This window comes from Pimephales promelas, chromosome 1 (assembly GCF_988280905.1).
Source record: "Pimephales promelas chromosome 1, fPimPro1.hap1.1, whole genome shotgun sequence".
Taxonomy (NCBI): domain Eukaryota; kingdom Metazoa; phylum Chordata; class Actinopteri; order Cypriniformes; family Leuciscidae; genus Pimephales; species Pimephales promelas.
The window spans coordinates 36,293,807-36,318,027 of record NC_142769.1 but is presented as its reverse complement, the minus strand read 5'-3'; the positions used below and the strand labels follow the sequence as shown (position 1 = coordinate 36,318,027).

At 40.5% G+C, this 24,221-nt stretch overlaps 1 protein-coding gene across 3 annotated transcripts; it reads left to right on the top strand.

Moving 5' to 3' along the window:
- Positions 1–4,457: 4,457 nt before the first annotated feature.
- sema4bb (sema domain, immunoglobulin domain (Ig), transmembrane domain (TM) and short cytoplasmic domain, (semaphorin) 4Bb) lies at positions 4,458–23,810 on the top strand. Of its 3 annotated transcripts, none has more exons than XM_039689054.2 (15): positions 4,458–4,646; positions 7,446–7,591; positions 7,791–8,194; positions 10,689–10,849; positions 10,934–10,996; positions 11,089–11,187; positions 18,040–18,151; positions 18,271–18,387; positions 18,654–18,799; positions 19,466–19,641; positions 19,795–19,945; positions 20,054–20,264; positions 20,353–20,468; positions 21,092–21,249; positions 21,330–23,810. In XM_039689054.2, exons 3-15 carry the CDS (start codon positions 8,047–8,049, stop codon positions 22,216–22,218), a joined length of 2,547 nt encoding a protein of 848 aa, XP_039544988.2. In that variant the 5' UTR covers positions 4,458–4,646; positions 7,446–7,591; positions 7,791–8,046; the 3' UTR covers positions 22,219–23,810. The 3 variants fall into 3 exon arrangements, with proteins under 3 accessions (XP_039544988.2, XP_039544987.2, XP_039544986.2); XM_039689053.2 differs by having other exon boundaries at positions 7,414–7,591; XM_039689052.2 differs by lacking the exon at positions 7,446–7,591.
- Positions 23,811–24,221: the final 411 nt, after the last annotated feature.

The window sequence follows — 24,221 nt, the reverse complement described above, 5'->3', positions numbered from 1 at the left end:
GGTGTGTATAGATCCAGTGGGAGAGATTAGCTTGAGAGTTTCTGGCCGTAATTCAGTGCTGAGTGAATCATAAAATGAACATCCACACACACACACACAACAAGCACATGTACTCTCCCACATTCAGTGACACTCCCACCCTCTGTGTACAATGTGAATGGAGTGGCATTCAGCACAGGGTTGACAGGTCTGTTTTAGCCCAGTTCCAATCATGCAGAGCTGGCCTTGTGTTTTAGGACAAGACTCTCATTAGTATCAAGCCTGGGCATACTGAGTGGAACTAATGATGGGAAGTGAGGTCTAAAACAGCACTTTATGTCCTGGTTGGTCTTTTAATAGGGTCAGCGCTACTTTCATTTCAGAGTTCCGGAGAATTTTTTTTCTGTCAAGATATTCAGTTATACTTTACTTGTTTGAAACCAACCTGTTGACAGAGAAACTGGAATCAGTTTGTTGCGCAGATAAAAAAAAAAAAAAAGGTCAGGGCATTGACTTTAAACATCCTGCTCTCAGTTTCTGTCTTTCTCTCAGTCTCCCACCCCCATCCCTTTTTCTTTCACCATTTCTCTCACTTGATTCCTGTTTTGTTGCTCTGAGAGATGAGGTAACGGTCCCTAGAGCACCATCCATTCTCATTCAATTTTCATTCAAATATGTCTCGCAAACAAGCCTGGATGATCCAAAGAGAAAATAAGCTGATACTTTGGTTTTTACTCTGAAATAACAATTTATTTTATGTGTACAGTTCACAAACAAATAAACAAACTGAGTTATGACAACTCATTATTTCAGAGAGTTTGCTGCATGGTCAGGTCATCATTAGACTGTTTTTCTTGTTTTAACGTTTCAAGAATACAGCTGACCCACATATAGACTCCATGAAGGCCTGTATCTGACATTAGTGTCAAGTTTCATTTTGATAAAAACTTCACTTAGAACCAAACTGGTATGAAACTGTGTTAGATTCCACTACCTTTGAATTCTACCTAGAATTCTGTCATCATTTTCTCACCCACATGTCATCCAAACCTGTATGACTCTCATTATGGAGTAATGGAGTTCCTTGCTATTGTCACCCCCTAACTTGCTTAGCTTGGTTTAAAATACATTAAATTGTCATTATCAATTAACTCCACAGCTTTATAGTTGAATCAAATTTTGTTTCATAATGAATTTGACATAACAGCACTGTTGCCTTCTTGAACACGTGTCATAATTGATTAATTTTACACAGTGATTGAAGTGAACTGAATCAACACTGAACTGACTTGAGCTGAAACAGGACACTATTGTAGGTTTTAGAGCTGCTTTTCTGCAGAATTTATTTCATATTGCATCATTGATTTTAATTTTATTGTCACGATATGGTCATGATATCAGTAACCACCTACCAATTTTTACAGTGTATGACAGTAACTACATTTTAAACAGACATGGAAATAAACCAATTTCCAAAAGGGTCAGAGAAGAAGAAACAATAGAGGCATTTAAAGTTGATCTGCATGCTAGCACAAGACTGGGAATTTATTGATAATGAAAAAGATGTTGACAAAGCTTATGAAGAATTCCTAAGGATATTTAAATTATTATATGCTGTTTTTTTTTTTTTTTTTTTACAATAATAGTCAGTAGGGTCCAAAACAACACTAAACCCCACTGACTATTGAAAATATTGACACTTTTTTTTTTGCGCAAAGCATCTTCTTTTTTGTTCCAAACAAAGTTTTATTTTTAGCTGAACCATCCCTTTAAGACTTATGGTAGAGTCTAAGACATTTTGGCTGGTCCTGTAAACTGGTTGGAGGCATCATTTATTTAGTCATATGGACTGCTGGTCACTCTGACTAACGTCAGTTCTTAATCACCACGTCTCCGAGCCTGGGAATACAATCCCTCTGTTTACACAAGATATCCCTCTCCTTTGCCACAACTCATCAGACTGTTCACGCCATGCACTGAGGGGCAGAACTGCCCAGCATCAAGACTCAGAACTGGCTTGAGTCCTAAAATTATTAACAGTTTAGTGACTTTCAGACAGTTGTGGTTTCATTTGAATTTAAAGACGAGGATATGACAACTTGATGAGTCAAATTCATGTGACTCTGTGTATGAGAAATAAAGAATGAGGCAGGGAGGATTTGTGTTTAGCTCAGCAGCCAGTCCATTAGGGTACCACTACCATATATATTTCGAAAAAGCCACTCGGTCTCTCTCTGATATCTTTGGTACTCCAATAGAGTGCTTGAGTTGCACTGTCACGTCTAGACTATTTTGGTTGTCTGCTCTATCTGCTGAATGCATTTGGTCTCTTAGCTCTATCATTGTTTCTCACACCAAACCACATTTGATACATTGTCATAAGTCATCCATCTAGCTGTGCATTTGTATCTCTTCCAAAGAAACGACTGTGTTGGGAGATTTATGTGAAATTACTCCCTACTGCAGCAGTGTAGCCTAACTCCAAAACCACATGGCATTTATGAATTTATGTGCACACAACTGTGATAGAAGACTCAATATGATAAAATAGGAAGTTCAGGAAATAAAAGCATAAGAAATTATGCTGCCCCACATAATGCTGCCCTGCAAAATGTTGAATAATACCAGCAGTTTACCTTTAAATAGCTAACCTAAAATTGTAGACAAAGCTGGTGTGGTCTAAGATTGTGCACATGACTTGAGGCTCTCATTTCTCATTTGTTCAATTGTGGACTAGACTGAACAGGTTACCTAGGAGACAAGCTAACTGCTGGTAAGGACAGGCGCTGAGCTTATTTCAGTATACGAGTAAGAAGACAGCATGGTACAGCATGATGCAGAAGTATAACAATCTTATTCTTTGGTATGGATGAAACACTTTTTTGTATTTACACAAGTTCTCCATGGCATGAATTCTGTTATTTCTGCCCAAAGAGGGTGCAGTTGGTGAATGAATACCAAGTGATCAAAGCAACATTATAACTTTGAATCTCTATAAGGGTGCACAATAGAGTGAACAGTTCAAAAGAATGTCACTATAAGTAAAAAGAGGATGGAAAAGACTGTACCCGTGACTGAAAAAAAAAATATCCTTTTGATAAGTAACTCCTGTCTAAGAGCACAACTGCTCATTAAACTGCATTTGATGCCAGTCTGCCGTAACTTTAGAGATTTCATGGATGCCTGAGCTCAGCTCTGCCCTTGCTGCTGATCTACCTCTAATCCCATGTAATTTCCTTTGAGCATGAATTATTCTCCTCAATTTGAAGGACTATATAAGTGTGGGAGTCCCAGAAAACTAGAAACCTTATTTTGGTTAGGTTCGGTTAGGTTTGCACCTGGTTGGCTGCACTATTATTCAACTATTAAACATTTTTAATTAAAAAAAATAAAAAATAAAACAAAGAAACAAGGGTCTGAATAAAAAGTACTTGTTTTCAAGAGAACAATGGTGACCAAAATTGACTTTCATATATTTATTTTCATATAAAAAAATGTGTATATTTTATTTATATTTTAGTGACCAACTATAAATGAAAGTTAAGATCCTTGATTTGAACATTTTTAAACTGCTCTTTTAAATAGTCACATGACCTTTGCTCCTCTGAAACTTGAAAGTCGATGTTGGCTTTGCCTCAACGCTCCATAAAAGGAAAGTGACGTGTTAAAGCAATAGCCTAGTTTACTTGAAAAATGAAAAATTCTGTCATTTACTCACCCTGAAGTTGTTTCAAACCTGTATGAATTTCTTTCTTCTGCTGAACTCAAAAGAAGATATTTTGAAGAATATTTTGAAGAATAACCAAAAAGTTGATCTATTTTTTTTCCTACTGAGGAAATCAATGGGGTCCATCAACTGTCTGGTTACCAACATGCTTCAAAATATTTTCCTTTGTTTTTATCAGAAGCAAGAAATTGGTTTGAAACAACTTAAATGTGAGTAAATGATGACAGAATTTTAAACATAATACAGGCCTATACATAATACATATTGATATTGAGCTACATATTTTGGACATGATAAGCTATAAGGACCTATTATGTTTTATTATAATAGACTAGTCTGTATCAGATGATGTAAACATGCTGGTCAAATGTATTACCAGTGGGAAACCATTTTGTAACAAAACAACAACAGAAAATAGCCTAAGCTACTAATTCAAATTCTAAAATTGTACATTTCAAAGTTAGCCTAAATTAAATAAAGTTACATTACAGTACATTAAATGTGAATTTATTTTTGGATTAGTTATCATTTTCTGTCGGCTGATAGTAAAACACAAAAACGCTTTCTGGTTCTTATTTAGCTAAGTTACCTGAGAAATTTTGACTGTTACATTCCCACTGGTTACAATCGAGACCAGAGTTCGTCGGATAAAGAGAGCACCTCTAGTTTGATGTGTGTGTATGTGTGTGTGTGTGTGTGTGTGTGTGTGTGTGTGTGTGTGTGTTAGAGGTGTGGCTCCAGTCAATGGTTTTGAGGAGGAGGAGTGTCGAGTCTCGGTCAGCGCAGCGGTAGATCCATGAGCAAAGAAATCAGCGGTTGAATTTTATACAGTTAACCCGGACTGAGGGAAAGGAAACATGCTGGAATACAAAACTAAAGGCTCATTTCCAAATCACACCAACTGGCTGTCTCTTCGGAGAGAGATGTATTGGCTTTAGTGGTAAGTTACGCATATAAACAATAAGTTAAAAGGGGGGCAGTGAGACCAAGAGGTGCGATCTAGGATTCAGTATTGTTCGAATAACGTTATGTAGGAGGACTGGCCACGTTTATCTGTTGAATGCTGAGTGCATAAAATCACCTGTTGCAAAACATCACTTTTTACTATCAGTCAGTAATTTATTTTCGATAACATAAGCGATGTGGTGTATTGGGATTCAGACTATATCGTGTGTTTGTAGTGGTATTGGAGGGTGGGTGAGTTAGTTGGGGGTGGGTAGATAGGTAGGTGGGTGGGAAATGGGCTCAAAATAAACAAGGTGCTGCTGGATTGTGCGCATGTGTTTTACTGTTTATTATCATAGTCACCGCAAAGTAAAGCTCGAGAGCTTACAAGTAGCAAGAGAATAAACGTTAAAATTTTGGTGAACTATGTAAATGTACTCATTTTTGGGAAGGGGGCGTTGATCAAAGCTCTATTTTTTATGTGCGTCCACCCTCTTTAATGTATCAAAAAACTTTATTTATTGCAATATTATTGCGAGTGTAGGCAATATTATTGCGATCAGTGGTAGGCTATAGGTGTTTTCATAAATGTTCTTTCATAATCATCACTTGAAGCAGATGATCGTCATTAAAATTGGGACAGTGGTACAGCAAATGTTGGGAAAACCAACCTCACTAGACCTTCATCAAGATCTAAGTAAATTGCTTGCCCATCAGTTGGTAGTCCAGCAATCTGTTACAATTTTGACCAGACATTTTGACGACAAAATGACCAGTATTGTCCACCTGAAACCATGTAAAACCAACCTCTATCACAAAGGTGGCAATGGTCGAATGTAACTTCTCAATAGTCCAATGATTCACGACCGTAAGCCAACTCTAAACAATCAAAATAACTGTAAAAAAATATATTTGGTTAAACTGGAAAGGTACTTAAAGTAAACCATAATAAATAATCAGTTTAAAACTGAAGCTTACTATTCACTATGAATATGTCAGGCAAATGAAAGCACAGAACAAAACAAGACTATTACATTTGTTTACTTGGATATTTAAAGGGCAGTTGATATTGAAATGTACTTTTCCCACGTTTGCTGAACCCACCCTTTCAGTGTCAAAGATACAAATATACCAATCAAGAAGTGCATTCATTAAAATTGATTGATATTAATTATTTTAATCATGAGTGGGATCTGAAAACTGTCATCATCTTGCATGCTTAATTGTGTTAGGTGGACTTTTAACTTTGTTTACACTTCAGATCACGTGACTTTGGAGTGTAGTATGAGGGAGGTTTGATAATGATTAACATGCAAGATAACAATTTAAATGAAATTAGTGATCAAGACATTTTTTTTTCCACAAAAGACCATTTTAGTTACAGAATAAAAAAGTACTGTAATCTAAACCGTTAGATACGTGGTAATATTTTCAGTCTAAGATTGAGTGTTGCCATTTTTTTTAAACTCTCCTCTAAGTAGTTAGATGAGTGAAGAGAGTGCATAAAAGCAAACCTTTATTGTTTACATAAACTCTGCTCTCTTTAGAACAGCATCAGCCTTTTGGATCAAAGACTATGAGGAATGAATACCTTGTTGTATGTCCTAGCAAAGAACCTTTTGATGTTTATATTATTTGGTATAGATAGTGTGAGTTGTCCTGTTTTGAGTCAGTAGGCAGTCAACAAATGATAACCAGCTCTCCATTTGGTTGATCACGTTGCCAGAGGAAAAGCCCTAAGGACTCACTATGTAAAGGGAAGTAGTAAAAGAAACAGACCAACGGTGTACTGCCTTCTTCCAGCTAGTATAATTAAAGTGTTAGGGGAAAGATGCTAGGCAGCTTGTAAATTTTATTGCATATATCAGAGATCTTTTTGAAGTAAAAGATAACAAGTTTGACCTTGGTATCTGTGCCTTTCTTCTCTAGATCTATTGCTTGGCAGAATGTTCAGTTGTTTATGGCAATGAGACGCTTTGTTAAGAGTGTCCTAAGAATTAAAGCTTTTACTGTGTGTTTACACTTGTTCACATTGCATAATACTTTCTGCTGTTAAAAAGTTACTTCTAATCAATCATAATCTTTAGTACAAAAATCCTCAGGTTGATAGGTCAAAATATAAACCCCCCCTTTCAAGTCATCATCGTTTGAGATCATGCATGCATGTCACATCATTTCAACATTAATGGAGGGTCATACATTTGTAAAAGTTCTCATAGTAAGAGATGTTTTTTTTATCAAGCTGTTTTTTTAGTTTGTGTGTACATGACGCAGCATTTATTTTTATCTCTGTCTTTAAACATTTAGAAGTCTTCCAATTCTGACTCTTGAGTCTTAGCAGGAGCACAGTATGTGACATCTTCAGACTGTATGGGTGTTTGTGTACATCTTGTACTTATGTCAGTAGCAGACACATTTAGGTGGAACTTTGTTACATCTATGCATGATTTAGGCTATATTGCTGATATATACTTCTGTAGTTATGTTTACATGACAATTTAATGGTTTGCGCTGTTAAATGGTCTGAACTATTTGTGTTTTACTGTTTGAAATGCTAAAGATAAAATGGTCATCTGATCTGACTAACTGAAAGTTTATTTACTGGCAGTCCAAATTCGGAATTGACTGTTAATTTTAATTTTCTCCAAAATATTAATAAATAAATAAATACCTAATACAAATATTAAAGATAAATAGAAATTGAGAACATAAGCATGATCAGTATGGAATTTTGTAATTTTATTTGTGTGTTGTGTTTGAAGCTACAGAGACTACACAGTCTTCCTGTTTTCAGGACATACCACCCTTAAAAGCTGATCAGGCCAAAAGGGAGGAGTTGATGCATTTCCAAATTCTGTTTGGATAAAGTCATGCAGAGGAGGACATTAGATTCAGCCTCTTTCCCACAAAAACACTGAAGCATGTGCTGTGGATGTTGAGGTCAGCCTCCTTTGAACAGAGAAACATGAGAAACAAAAGAATTGTCTTGAGTTCTTTAGTTCAGACGTGTGGTGGATTTATCAGCTGTAAATGATCTCATGGTTAAAGCAAAATGAAATTATTCTTATTATTCCATATCATTCTGTTCGATTCTGTTTAATCATGTGATTTAAATGTGCTTCTGTTTCTCCCTCTGCAGATTCCAGACGATCTAATTGGAGTTTGCTACATGGATAGTCTCTATTAGGAGGGATGTGTTGTTTAAAATAAGTGTGTTTGCCCACAAGGATCTGATATCTCTCCACCTTTGACCTCTTTGAGGACATAATTTCAGTATGGCAAGGTCTCTGTGACCTTAAGTATCCCTGAAAGAATCAACGGCAGGGTGTAAACATTTCATTTGAATACCAAAGATACCTGGAATATTACAATCTTCAATTGTATAGCAGTTGACCATGGCAACCAAATGGAAAGTATCCATGGAAACCAAAAACTCTCTCTGGCTCTTGTTTTGGACCATATTATGGATTTTTTTGGCTGGAGTTTTACATGCAACCGTGGTTAATGAAGATGATGTCACAGCACGAATCAGTTTCTCATATAGTAAGTGCATGAATTAATTAGTTATTCAACAGATGCTTTCTTATCCAAAGCTATTTACTCTTCACTTAGTACTGTAAAGGCCCGTTCACACCCAATAATGAAAACTATAATGATAAATATAGTTCTTAAAATTGTTCTAAATATAAAAGAAGGTAACACTTCATTTTGATGGTCCCTTTTAGATATTTTGTCGACAATAAAGTATGTTACACCTACTGTATATGTCAACAAACTCTCATCAGAGTATTAGTAGACTGTCTGCTCAATATCTGCTAACACTTTGTTTTGATGGTTCCCCAACACACATTCTACTGGCATAACTGTGCAAGTACATGTAAACATTTTCTGCCAACCAGAACCCCTTATTGTAACCCAACCCATACTCTTAACAGTAAACTAACTCATAATACTCAACTAATACTCTAATGCGAGTTTGTTGACATGTAAGTGCAACTCTACTCTTTCCCAAGAGAATGTCTGGGGACAGTCAAAATATAGTGAAACCAAGTAAAGCAGATGAAAAACTATAATGATAAAAGGACAGAGAAACGATATCGTTGGAATCACTTTCAGAATGGTTTTTTTTCCAGCTGGTGAACGATAAAACAGTGACAGCCAATCAGAATCCATCCTGCTTGAAAGAGCTTGAGCGTTTTAAGTCGCAACAATATTATACTTGGTTCCTACGCAATTTGGAAAAGTATGGCAGTGATTTGAGTAATTTCCAGGTCTGAGAAGGTATGGAAAAAAGAAAGCAATGAATGGAAAAATATTTGCATTTCCAGACTATTGCGCCTGTTTTCTATATTTAAAGTTTTCTATAATAGAAAATTGAGAATTTAGTGAAATTAAATTTATCATACAGTATATACCACTTTCTTTCCCAAATTCCCAAGGAAATTGTATTTATCATACAAGTTTCTTGGCCGCCACAGAGTACGCGTTAAAGCAGACCCAAGGTTTTGAAAAACATGTACTTCCGCGTTAAAGCAGACCCAAGGTTTTGAAAAACATGTACTTCCCTAACAAAAGACAGTTTTTTTTAAACTTTTTAAAATACCAGTCTTTTTTATAAACCCTTGAACTTGGCAAATAGGACAGTGCGCAAAGCCGTATTGTGCCATCGGTCCATTTAGTGTCATGGTTTCTCTACCGCCCCAGAGGATGCATTAAATTGGACATTAGGCCTTGATATTAGAGGTACTACTCCTAGGAAATACTAGATCTCTATTAATGCATATGCATCTATGATCTCGTATTATTTTTATATAAAACTAGAAATTGGAATGTGTAGACATGCAAAAATCAAAAAAAGCCAAAGTTGACCCCTAAGAAAATTAACACATATTACTGTACTATAAACCAAATTTAAAGCTAAAAACAATGTAACCATTGATGTTAAATATGGTGATCTATAGAAAGATTTGGAAATTTGAGTATGGAATTTTTAAATGGAAAATTGTGTAGGAATTCTTACCATTTGTTTGATCAGAAAAACAGTAAAAACAATAATAGATGTGAAATATTAAAACAATTTTAAAACTTTTCTATTTTAAAGTGTGATGCAAAGATTCCTGTGATGGCAATGGCAATCATTACTTTAGTCTTCAGTGCCACATGATCGTTTAGAAATCATTTTAATATGCTGATTTGGTGCTCAAGCAACATTTCTTATTTTTATCAATGTTGTTGTATCAATGTCACAGTTGTGGTGCTTAATATTTCTGTGGAAGCCATGATATTCTTTTTTTTTCTTTGAAGTATAGAATAGTATTTGAAATGGAAATGTTGTATAAAATGGCATTTTATGCTCACAAAAGCAGCAATGTCAGTAATGCGCACTGCATTCAGTGGAAGAAGATCTGCTGGCCCAGATTCCCTCAGACTACCACTCATCTGCTATAATTTAGCAAAATTTTAGGGCTACTTGAACTGCCATGATGTTTCTTATTCCCAAAAGACCCATTACAAGACTGTTCCAAATGTTGCATTCACTCATCTTAGCCAAACACACTGGCGGGTTTAATCCTTGATTGTAAACATTTACAAGAGCTATTAGAACCATTTGCAAACCCTGGCTGGTGTACTGTATCAGAGTAACAGCCATTCTCATTAATCATTTGAGGTTGAAATGCAAATGTAATGGTTGTACTTAGAACAAAACGACTTGTAAAAGGTTTTATGTCAGTAAACACTGACGTTAGTGACCTCTGTGCCTTGCCAGGAAAACCTTCTGGACATACTAACTGACATCATTTTAAAGGGTCGGACTGTGTGCCAGGTTTGTGTAGTTTTGAAGGAGAATTCCATGTGAAGAATGCAAGATGCTTTCTGAATGTACTGTTAAGACTTTATTTAGACACTGATTAATATATATATAGATATATATATAATGTGTGTGTGTGCGAAACATTACGATTTTTTTGGATAACATTGATTTTTGTTCTTTTTATGAGGTGTACCAAGTAATATTTTTTCCTCTGGGTGTGTTCAGATGCAGAAGGGCGATCAGTGAGAGAGTTCTCGGTGGATGGTGTGTATAACTATTCAACTCTTCTGCTGAGCCCAGATAAAAACAAGATATACGTGGGAGCCAGGGAGAATATATTCTCTCTCAGCCTGGACAACATCAGTGTGACGTATCTACAGAAAACAGTAAGTGCATGCGAGAATGTTTGTAGTAGTGTGTAGGAGTGCATTTTGATGGTAGTACTCAGTGTTGTTTTGTCTCTTCTGCAGCTCACATGGAGCACTCCAGAAAGGAAGAGGAAGGAGTGCATCTTCAAGGGAAAGGACCCCCAGGTATAAGTTTGTTGCTGTTATTGTTAATATAAATGTGACGCAATATATTAAAACAACAAATTAAAAGAAAATCTGTCTCTTATGTGTTTCAGACTGACTGTTTCAACTACATCAAGATTTTACTGCATTTGAACAGCACACACCTATATGTGTGTGGAACATATGCCTTCAGCCCCATCTGCGCTTACATTGTGAGACTCACATCTTTCTTACATCTCTTTTTTTCTTTAAAAAAAAAAATCTATTTTAAAAATTAAAGTTCTTAGAAATCTCCTCTCCATATGCATGTCGGATTCATATAGTTTTGGAAAAACTTAACTTAAACTTAAATTTAATGTCTTAAAGGGCACCTATTATGCCCCTTTTTACAAGATGTAATATTGGTCTCTGGTGTCCCCAGAATGTATTTGTGAAGTTTCAGCTCAAAATACCCCACAGTTAATTTATTATAACCATTTGAAAATGTCATTTTGGGGCCTGCTTAAAAATGAGCGGTTTCAGGGGGTATTCCACCTTAAATGCAAATGAGCTGCATATCCCCGCCCTGCCATTGGATGAGGGCGTAACTTGATACCTATGGCAGGCAGTCGGTACTGAGAGAGTGAAGAGACGCGCCGTATTGAATGTCATTCAGAGTACGTTTGAATCGGAATATTTAAATAGTATGAAGAGACTCCGGCAGAATAAACAAATGAGAATGGACCAGTACGTCTCGGTATGGTTATTTGATACTTTTATGTACTTTAGAGTTGTAATCGCGTCCCATTTGAAATGATGGATGTCCAACACACACACACAGACACTAGCGCAATTTTTTGAAACTACATATACATTCTGTGATAAAGTTTGCAACGTACGAGCGAAATTACATTTATGCGAGGGACCTGTGGCGTCATGTTTAGCTACTTGTCATAGGTGCTTCTGTGGCAAATGTGAGAAGATGGCTAACTTACAGAACACCAACATATATGCAGTTCCCATTCAGGGAACTTCGAGCTGCGTGTAAACGCCGTGGGAACGCCTCTGCGTGACGAGTCATGAAGCACGTATGAAATCTGTCCAATGGCGAGACGGAACGTCATAGGCGGGGTGACGTATCGACCAGGAAACTATAAAGCATCCCCGAAACACAAGCGCAACAGCTTCTGAGTCTTCACAAGCGCTCTATGTATGAATTTTGTCTGTCTGTCTAATATTGTATATTTATATATATTGATATGGCGAGCAAACAACAGCAGAAAGTGTGTTCATCCCTGCCCTCGCTTCATCACGGGTGGGGATACACACGATCTGTGTGTTGTTTGTTTGGGAGTGCAGCTTGCTCAGTCGGCTCTCGAGGGGGCCGGCTGTGAGCACTGCGAGTGTCTGCCATGAAGACACTTCGCTCCCGCCGGGCACTCTTCGAGGAGAGTGGTTCGGTGCGCGCTCCCCGCGGCTCGGGTCCCGCTGCTGCCGAGGCACAGCGAAGGCTTGCGTCGTGGGGATCGCAGATGGATCTATCAGCGGGGATTGAGACGGGCCCCGCCCTTTCTCTGCCCTTACCTGGTAGATCCAGTGCCTCAGTTCTCGCTGCGGGGGTCCGCGTTGCGGTTTTTCCTGCCCGGGCTGAGGCGCCATCACTTCAATTATCCAGTTCTGAGGAGCTGGATGTTGAAAGTGTGGATGCAGAGTCTATGGACTCAGTGGAGAGCGAGGGAAGCTCGTTTGCCATCCCAGTCTCCCGCGAATGTAGTAAAAAAAAAAAAAAAAAAAAAAAAAAAAATGGAGGTTTTTGACTCGGGCTGTGGAAAAATTAACCTTTGAATGGCCAGTTGAGAAACAAGAGTCGAGAGAGTAAAATGGATGAGAGATTTTTAATATCACACTCACTACCTCCATGCCGGTGTTTGCCACTTCTTCCCCGATATCGTGGAACAAACCAGTGTCAGCTAGAATTTTGACACACCAGACCTCTATGTATGCTAATATTGCTGGGTCTAGGAGATATGAGTGAGGGGGAGGTCGTCGGCACTGACGTGATTAATGAGATACTGCGTCAGGCGGCAGATATTTCTCTCCGTGCCACCAAGGAGACGGCCAGATCAGTCGGCCGCTCTATGGCAGCCCTGGTGGCCACGGAGAGGCATCTGTGGCTAAATCTGGCTAATATGAAGGAGAAAGATAAAGCGTTTCTCCTGGATGCGCCGCTGTCGACCGAAAAAAACAGGCAGCGGCGCTCCAGAAATGTCTCCCCCTCCGTACTCATCCTTCGGGGGCTGCTGGGCGAGAGCAGCCCCGCCCGTCGAGAGAGCGTCGCGTCTCGGGCTCCTCCCCAGCAAAACTGGGCTGAGACGCGGCGTTCTCAGGCGAGGTCTTCCCGGGATAGAACCGATCTGAGGACGGTTATTGTCGCCAGGAAGGCTTCGTCGAAGAAGTCCTGACGCCACTGGTGTTAGGCTACTGAGGGTGGTCCCCACCGTGAGACAGAGGTGTTCTCCGCTGAATCCGGCGCCCGCTCTCTCTCGGTGCCCTCAGGGGGTCGTTCTGCCAACCCTGCCTGTAATGGGGGGTGCGGACGGTCCCAGCGAGCGATTTCCCGAGGGACGCTCGTTTGCTCCGAGGAGCGATACAGAACGGTCGTTAAACCCTGCCTGTGCGCGGTCACAGGGCGCTGTTTCTGTTTTTAAAAACTACTCCAGAGGCCAGTCTCGAGAGACTGGTACCCTTAGTAGAATTTCTGGTAGAATGGGGAAGTCTTCCAAATATATCTCGTTGGGTCCTGCAGACTATCGAACGCGGGTACGCGATCCAGTTCAGGTCGCGTCCACCTCGTTTCCGGGGGGTTTTGCCCACAGTGGTGACCCCCGAGCAGGCTCTGGTTATGGAACAAGAAGTGGAAGCTCTGCTACTGAAGGGGGCGATAGAACGAGTTCTTCCTCCCGACAGAGAGCTGGGGTATTACAGCCGGTACTTCATTGTTCCAAAGAAGGATGGGCGGCTGCGTCCGATTTTAGACCTGCGCCTCTTAAATCGGTCAGTAGGGAAGCTCAAGTTCTAAATGCTGACTCTCAAGCAGATCGTGTCACAGATCAGGTCTGAGGACTGGTTTGTCACGATAGACCTAAAAAAAGACGCGTACTTCCATATCTCCATCCTTCCGCAACATCGGAAGTTCCTGAGGTTCGCTTTTTGGGGCGAAGCGTACCAATATCGGGTCCTTCCATTCGGCCTAGCGTTATCTCCTCGAACCTTCACGAAATGCATGGACGCGGCCTTGGCCCGCTGCGTCTCCAGGGCATTCGCATTTTAAATTACATCGACGATTGGTTGATTCTGGCTCAATCGGAGCATCAGGCGATTCGGCATCGAGATGCCGTCCTCGCCCACATCAGAAGGTTGGGGTTGAGACTCAACGCTAAGAAGAGTGTGCTTTCGCCAGTTCAGCGGACCACTTTTCTAGGCGTGGTATGGGATTCGACGACGATGCAGGCACGTCTGTCGCCGGCTTGTATAGCCTCGATTATCTCGACTGTCAAGCAAGTGAAGCTAGGCCAGTCACTCACTGTAAAGGAATTCCAGAGAATTCTGGGTCTGATGGCAGCAGCATCCAACGTGTTACCGTGCGGCCTGCTGTACATGAGACCACTACAGTGGTGGCTCAGGACCAAGGGGTTCTCCCCGAGGGGAAAGCCGCTCCGCAAGATCAAGGTCACGCGACGTGGTCTCCGTGCCCTGGCTATGTGGAAAGAACCTTGGTTCCTGTCCCTGGGACCTGCGCTGGGAGCCCCGTGTCGCCGGGTAACGGTGACGACGGATGCCTCTCTCACGGGCTGGGGAGCGATCATGAGTGGTCGCTCGGCCCGCGGGTTGTGGCAAGACCATCATCTCCGATGGCATATAAATTGTCTAGAGATGATGGCGGTGTTTCAGGCTCTGAAACACTTTCTCCCAGACCTCAGAGATCATCATGTTCTTGTCCGGTCAGACAACATGTCTGTGGTCTCTTACATAAACCACCAGGGGGGTCTGCAGGGACCCGTTCTGCTGAACCTGCCTGTGAGGGTGGGCGCAGACGGTCCTAGCGAGTGGTTTCCAGAGGGAAGCTCGTTTGCTCCGAGGAGCGATACAGAACAGTCGTTAAACCCTGCCTGTGCGCGGTCACAGGGCACTGTTTCTGTCTCTATAATTACTCCAGAGGCCAGTCTCGAGAGACTGGTACCCTTAGTGGAAATTCTGGCAGAATGGGAAAGTCTTCCTAATATATCTCGATGGGTCCTGCAGACTATCGAACGCGGGTACGCGATCCAGTTCAGGTCACGTCCGCCTCGTTTTCGGGGGATTTTGCCTACAGTGGTATCCCCCGAGCAGGCTCTGGTCATGGAACAAGAGGTGAAAGCTCTGTTACTGAAGGGGGCGATAGAACGAGTTCTTCCCCCCGACAGAGAGTTGGGGTATTACAGCCGTTACTTCATTGTTCCAAAGAAGCTAACGATATACGCCTCCCTCACGGGCTGGGGGCGATCATGAGTGGTCGCTCAGCCCGGGGTCTGTGGACTTTCTCCCAGACCTGAGGGGTCACCATGTTCTTGTCCGGTCAGACAGCACATCGGGGGTCTTTTTATAGACCATCAAGGGGGTCTGCGCTCATGTCCATTATTCAGGCTAGCGCCAGATCCTTCTGTGGGCCCAGGGGAAGCTTCTTCTTTGGCGATTATATATCCCAGGATATTTAAATCGGGGAGCAGACATCCTGTCGAGGCAGGGGCCGAGGCCCGGGGAGTGGAGACTCCACCCCGAGGTGGTGGAGCTCCTATGGAGTCATTTCGGTCATACCGAGGTAGGCCTATTTGAATCCAGGGACTGAGACACTGCATGCTGTGGTTTCTCTGTATCCACCAGCCCCTCTGGGGTTGGATGCGATGGTACAGGAGTGGCCGAGGTCACCCCTGTACGCATTTCCCCCGATTGCTCTGCTCCCAGGAGTTCTGGAGAGGGTTCACCGAGTCGGGGTCTTTCTACTGTTAGTAGCCCCGCGTTGGCCGGCCCGAGTATGCCGCCCAGATCTATGGAGGTTGTGGCTTGGCCTCTGAGGGGGCCCAGCTCATGGAATCGGGTCTCTCGACTGAGGTCGTGGAGACCATCCTCCAATCCAGAGCTCCGTCCACGAGGAGATTATATGCCTTGAGGTGGCAATGTTTCACCTCTTGGTGGGGAGAACACCAGTTGGACCCAGTTAACTGCCCGGTGTGGCGGTGCTGGAATTCCTTTGGAGCATTTCTCCACAGGGTTATCCCACTCCACACTAAAGGTGTATGTGGTGGCCTATCTGCTTACCACGTCCCTTTGAGTGGAGCTTTTCACGGGACATTGGTAATTCTTTTTCTTCGTGGTATTGTGAGGTCAGACCAAGAGAAACTAATCTGCTCTGCCCTCTGAGGGCTCTAGATGCTTATGTCCACAGAGCTGCCCTGTGGAGAAAGCCTGAACAGTTATCTGTTTGTTTTGGACCTCCGAAGAAAGGTTGTCCCGCATCTGAGCAGAGGTTGAGTAAGTGAGTGGTCGAGGCCATCTCATTTGCATATGAGTCCGCCGGTCAGCCTTCTCCTTTGGCTGTCTGGGCTCACTCAACCAGGGGTATGGTAGCTCCGCTCCAGGGGCGCAGGTGCTTTCGTCTAAATATGTGCCTGATTTCATACAACGGACACCTGCTCGCATGGCGGCGTTGGTATTAGCGTTCCCACGGCGTTTACACGCAGCTCGAAGTTCCCTGAATGGGAACGTCTCTGGTTACGTATGTAACCCTAGTTCCCTGAAGGGAACGAGACGCTGCGTGTCTATGCCATACTCCCAGCATGCCCGTGAGCGCTTGCTTCAGTCCTATCAGAAGCTGTTGCACTTGTGTTTCGGGGATGCTTTATAGTTTCCTGGTCGATACGTCACCCCGCCTATGACGTTCCGTCTCGCCATTGGACAGATTTCATACGTGCTTCATGACTCGTCACGCAGAGGCGTTCCCACGGCGTTTACACGCAGCGTCTCGTTCCCTTCAGGGAACTAGGGTTACATACGTAACCAGAGACGTTTTTAATACAATATCTTTAAAAATATATATATTTATAAACGTGTGGTTACACACTATACAAACAAGGTTTTAAATTATATACACAGACATCCTATGACGGCAATAACTTTAGACGCATTTGTTATTGAATTGGCTGACATTGACTGAAAAGACTATTTGCTCAAAAATCATAAAATACACGTACTGTTACTGGAGGTGACGGTGGATCGCAAACAGTAGACGACAATCCACACTTGAGGATTAACTTTTAAGCCACAACAACAGGATTAACCCACGAGTCCACGACAGAACATAAATTTACGTTTCCAAGAGACATTACCGGCTGTCGTCGTTGAAACAATGAAGGATGGTGTGTACAGATCACCGAGGGCGGGGTCTAGGCCACAGCCACACTGTCAATCAACCCCCTGTCTCCCGTTCTACGTCACAAAGACCTGGATCTCAGAACAGCTCGTTCTGAGGCAGTGCATATGATTTATTGAGATTGTAAAAAAACTACTGGATGGATTTTTATCATTCTAGGGTGGTTTTGCTCACACACTGCCAACACACATTTATGTTCAAACACCATGTAAAAGTGAATTTTCCATAATAGGTGCCCTTTAATGTATTTAATGTATTACGTAAACAGTATTATTAATATAAAAGGGATTTTTTTTAAATAAAACTAATCTGATATTCATATATATCTGATAGTCATTAAGGTCTGTGTAAAGTGTCATTTATTTTATTTTTATTATTATTGTTGTTGGTTTTCACACACATATACACACACACACACACACACGTGCCCAAAAAAAAAAAAATGTAAACTGTATTTAAGTCATTATGTATTTAAATAGCTTTTTCTAATGTATTTTTGAATAAAATAATATATAGGGAAAAAAAACTGTACTTTATGTCATTGACCCATTTGTGCAAGTGTGTCTGGTGTCATTTGATTTAACGAATGACGTGTTTGTGTTTTTCATGAAATTTGTAGAACATTTCAAGTTTCTCTCTGGAAAGAGATGAAAAGGGGGAACACGTAATGGAGGATGGCCGTGGACGCTGTCCATTTAATCCAGAATCCAGATCTACAGCTATTACAGTGGGTGAGTATACTAATGCAAAAACATGGCAATCTTTTTGTTTGAACTTCATATATAAACGTCATTGAGTTTGATGAAAAGGTTGATGTTAGTGTTAATGAGCACTTTTTTGTGTGTTATAGATGGGGAACTGTACACTGCTACTGTCAGTAACTTCCAGGGAAATGAACCCACCATATATAGGAGTCTAGGGACTGGCACCCCTCTCAAAACAGAGAACTCTCTCAACTGGCTCCAGGGTAAATATATACAAACACACACACTTCCTCACAAGGGACCTTCTAAGAGATTAATATCTAAAAATAAATGCCAGCATCAGTGATTACAGAACCATGCTTTCTCACGCATGTTGGAAACAGAAAATTACTGGCTGATACTGATGTTAAATCAACAGTTGTACAGTTTTGTTTTCTGGAATGGTAAATTAAAATGTGTGTGTGTGTGTGTGTGTGTGTGTGTGTGTGTGTGTGTGTGTGTGTGTGTGTGTGTGTGTGTGGTCTGTCAGACCCAGCGTTTGTAGGTTCTGCTCATATAACAGGTCAAGACAGTGAGAGAAGTGGTGATCAGATCTATTTTTTCTTCAGTGAGATGGGAAAGGAGTTCGACTTCTTTGATAACACCATAGTGTCCAGGATTGCACGTGTGTGTAAGGTAAGATGGAGTGTTTAAGCAGTTCACACAGTGTTGATAAAGTCAGCATAAACCTGAAAAGAAAAAAAAACACACATACTGACACACATACAGAAATCCCAATATATCAGTATGCCAGATGAAACAGGTACATATTTTCATATTTTTTAGTAAATTGGTGGGACTCTTCTGAAACCGGGTCATCTGGTCACCCTAGTTTCATGTTAATTTAAGAAGAAAATTAACAAGGTGAATCACAGAAGGCTGTGAACTCTGCCCTATTAATGTTCACATATGTGTTACTTTCCCACCTGTTGACGCTCCCTTTCTCCCTGACTTCCACGGGAGTGCATTGATAATACCATGTTTGTTTGTTTTTTGACATGTACCAAGGCATTACAACAATATTATTTGAAACACCCTGGATAATTGTATAAATACTATAGTATATTAATATGATAATCGGTCAGTACTGTGCTATCACTATCTGAAACTGTCATTGTACCATTTGCAGCTACTGCAACAATACTCCCCCCCCCCCCCCCCCCCCCCAGGATGCTCTGAATGAAACCAGGGCTAGAGTTCTAATGCCCCCTAGTGGTCCTTCAGAGTATTATATGTTGAAAATATGTTGAAACTGTTAAATCAGATGCTTGTGTGTGTGTGTTTTTTTTTGTTTAATCTCAGGAGGATCAGGGTGGAGAGAGAGTCCTACAGAAGAAATGGACCACATTTCTTAAAGCTCAGCTCTTGTGTTCGCTACCTGATGATGGTTTTCCTTTCAACATCATTCAGGATGTCTATGTGCTTCCTGCCCAACACAAGAAAAACACACTCCTCTATGCAGTGTTCACTTCTCAATGGTATGCGGAAAAATAGAGAGGGGCACAGGAAGATAATGTTTTTCTGTATTAATACTAGTAATACTATATACTAGAAACGTTTTGCTCTAATTTAACACTGCAAATTCTAGTGTGTCTGTTCTAAAATGTACATTTTTTTCTAATTTGTTCCAGGAGTAAAGGTCTAGCAGGCAGTTCAGCAGTATGTGTGTTCAGCATGGATCAGGTAGAACAAGCGTTTACTGGCCGTTACAAAGAGGTGAACCGAGAGACACAGCAGTGGTACACACACACTCAATCTGTACCTGAACCACGACCTGGAATGGTAAGATGACACACACCCACACTTTACCAGTTCTGTATAAGCGGGAAGGATTTTATAGTTTTTGTGAAGCTTTTTGTGAAGATTGTGACCCTTCTCCCCTTTCAACAGTGTATTACTAATGCTTCAAGGGAGCTGGGAATAGGCTCATCCCTGGATATGCCAGATAAGGTATTAAACTTTGTGAAAGACCATTTCCTGATGGACAGACCTGTCAAAAGTCAGCCGGTGATCTTCACGCACTCTGTGCACTACACACAAATCGCTGTACACCACGTGCAAGGCCTCCACAGAGCTTACAATGTGATGTTCATCGGCACAGGTATGTTGTGTTTTTTGAGTGTCTGATTTTCTCTGATTTCAATTTCTTTTCTAATTAGCTGTTGATGTTGTGCGCTGTGATTTGACAGATGATGGACGTTTACAAAAGGCTGTGAATGTAGCTGGTACGATGCACATCATTGAGGAGATCCAACTGTTCCCAGAAAAACAGCCTGTACAACACATTGAGCTGGATTCGGCTAAGGTGTGTGTGTGTGCGTGCGTGCGTGCATGTGTGTTTATTAAATACCACAAACTAATAATGAAAAATACTTTTTCTGTATTTATTAACCTCCTAGGTTAATGTTAATTTCTACATAAACTACATTTCATATTCATTAGCATGAATAATTAACAACAATTTGTGGTATATTTAACTATAAAAGATAATGTAATAAATGCTGTAAAATTATTGTTACTTGCAGGTTCTTGATAACTAATGCATTAACTCTTGTGAACAAAGAGTGTAAAGGTGCATTCATTTTATTCACCACCATTCAAAAGTTAGGGGTCAATAAGATATTTTACTGTATAAGTCATATACTATTTTCTAATACTTGCCACAGCTATATTTAATTAGTTAAAAATACAGTACAAAATGTAATTTTATTTCTGTGATGGCAAATTATATAATTTTCTAACATTATAAATGAAAATACTGTCATCTTTTGATCAGTTGATGCATCCCTGTTAGGAAAAAAATGCTACTTGTTACTCGCCCCAAACTTTTGCACAGTAGTGTATTTGAATTACACATTTACTTGCACTTGTCCTCTACAAAAATTGTATTTCACTCTCTTACTCTCAATCCTCTCTCTCAACAAACAGGGTTTGTTATTTATGTCGTCACACTCTGGTATTGTGCAGTTGCCTGTAGCAAACTGCAGTTACCATAACAACTGTGGTGAGTGTGTTTTGGCCAGAGACCCATACTGTGCTTGGACAGGAACACACTGTACTGACGTCACACGAATCGCACCACAAAAGTAAGTCTTCCCTGTTTCAAAATATCTATTGAATGAATAATTTTCAGTACCAATCTTTTACCATCCTATGTGTGTTTCAGACAATGGCAGCAAGATATTGAGGAGGCTGACACTTCAAAATCAAAATGTAATGACACCATATTCAGTGTGGACTCTGAAAGCTCTGGTAAAACCGTGTTACCACTTAATTTACCAAATTCCCAAGCATCTGATTGTGAGATCATCATCGTCCCAGCTAACACCCTTCGCCTGCTGCCCTGCAATCTTCGCTCCAATCATGCCCACAGAAAATGGTCATACAAGCCAGGTCACTTCCAGTTCCCCAGCCCAGATGGTGGATTAGTAGTCAGCGGCCGAGCAGGCGTAGATGAGGTCTTCTCTTGTTGGTCAATAGAACATGGCTTCTGGCAACTTTTGGCCAATTACTGTGTAAAGGCAGAGCCTTTATCCGAGACCACAACCAATACTGGGCAGATGGATGCACCTCTTATAATCCAAAGCATATCATCAGACATCCTGTCCGGTGAATCGGCTCGCTCTGCTCAACCTCGCATAAAGACATATGGCACAGAGCTGGCTGTAGTGTGTGTTTTGTTAGCTGTGTGTGTGCTTTCGTTCGGGCTGTCGGTAGCCTATAGACACAGGGGCCGGATGAAGGAGGTACTAAGAGGGGGAGAACAAACTGCAGGAGCCCAAAAGAGCACAGTCAGGCCTGGGGAGAGTGTACCCCTCAATGCTGGTGTGCTTCCAACCACCCCATCCGACCACAAAAGCTACCAGACTTTGGAGGAAAACTGCGGTTACATAATCGCTCCATCAGAGACAAGCACGCAGCACAACTCCAAGGAAGCACAGACACTCGCCCAAACACCACAGAATGAGTTCAAAGAAAGTCATGTGGAGGTCAGTGACATTTGCCCTCGCCCCCGGGTACGACTGGGCTCTGAGATCAGAGACTCTGTGGTGTAAAACATAGACATTGCCAATGAGTTTATATGATTTATGCATAAACAATCTAACAATCTAAATGTTCACTTGGGCAGCTTTCATAAAGACTAAGCGTACTGAGCCCTGAGTATTAAAAATAGATGTGACAAGCTCAGTGTGCGAATTGCCAAATTTGAGTTTGACAATGCCCTCAAATCCACTCACATCTTCTTTACTCTTTAATGTTAAATTTTAAGTTATGACACAGTTTATTGTGTTGAATAAGTTTTGGAACAGAGATGCCGTCAGAGAGAACAACTGGAGAAAGAGTGGACCAGATGGATGAGCAGAGAGAAATGGGCAACAAGCCTTCTTGTGTGACCGGTACTGGTGCTTTATCACTGCCAAGACTTGAGTAATGACGCTTCACTCAAGGTGAAAAAAATTGTTTTATATGTCTATTTGTATTACTTTGCCATTTTTTTGTGCAAAGATGCAATGCATATGTGTTTAATGAGGGTATTTTAATCTTAAAAGCTGACTATGAAAACAATAGCCCATCCTCTGCAGATTGTGATTATACCAGCATTGAACACCAGGCAGTTCAACCAGAGAGCTTGTTAGTGTTGCAGAACTTTCTAAACATTTTTTTTAATTATTTTTTTTTATCAATTTTTAATTTCTTAGGCCTTTTTGGGAATTAGTATGTTAGTGTTTTCTATTCTGTGATTCAGATGTGTTCTTATTAGTAAAGTGCCTGGTGTTAAATAATGGTATGATGTGTATGGAAATTTTAAATGCAAAAAAAAAAAAAAATTGTTTTAGATCAAATGTAGCAAGTGTGAATGAGCATCAAGAAACAAAGTTTCTAAATACTTTTGAATGTACATTTGAAGAGCACAAGTACGCGATTATGTCTTGCCACATAGGTTGGTGGTAATTGTGTTCGGTGCAGCATATAGTGCAGTGGATGGAGTCTAAACGGACAGAAAGACAATGACGCGGTACAATACAACAAAATTACAGTCGAGACAGTATTGTTGACATTTGGTAAAGAATGAGGTATACTGCAAGAGAAAAGAATGATACACATCGTGGATAAATTTGAGGAAATCATACTTGACTAATACAGATAATGTGGCGATTCCAGTTGGAAAAGGTTGAAAACGTCTGTAAATTTGCAATCTGCTTTAGGGTTAAAAAAGAAAATTTAGAAGAACATGGTTACAATAATGGGTCATCCGTACTTAAAACAAACCCTCTCTGACACAAACACTAACTTCGCTATTATAGACTTTCTTGGAAAAATCTTTTTAATCCACATTAACCGTGACATGTTTGAAGTTGTTTAATCATGTGTTACATTCCATTGTGTTTTCAGCTTGAGTGTTTTGAATGGAAAATGTAAAGTAGATTGTGATTTTATATACTTTACACTGTTTTGCTGTTGTTTTACATTGTACATTCACGCACTTTATTTTTTCTACCAGTATTTGTAAGCTGTAAATGAGGTAGGCCACTGTCAACGTCTTGGTTTCGTAGTCAAGGTTTGTACATCAAAAGAAGTTGTAAAATAGGTCTGAAAGAGTGTCTCCACAGTCTGACATGCAAAATAAAATTTTGCATAAACTTGATCGGTCAGTCTGACTGTCTTTCTAATTAAGGTCAGACAGTTCATATGCAGCTGAAGAAAATAAAATCAGAGAGCTTCTTACGATCGATTTATGTTCTTGAAATAAGACCAGAACATTTATTATACATGATAATTATACACTGAGGTCCAAAACCTGAAAGTGCACTCAAAAACTGAGATCTAATTGAAACGCAAGAGTTTAAAATGAAACGTTTCAAATCAAATTGTAATGTGGATAATATAATTTTTATTAAAAAAATAAATGTATAAAAATTATACTTGAAGAATATATTACATTCCAAATGTATGAGAATTCACAACCTGTGGAGTGGTTTTAACAAAGATTTAGAATAATGCATATTAATGTGAAAGAACAATTACTTTCCAGCCATTGTTTTTCCATTGAGCATTT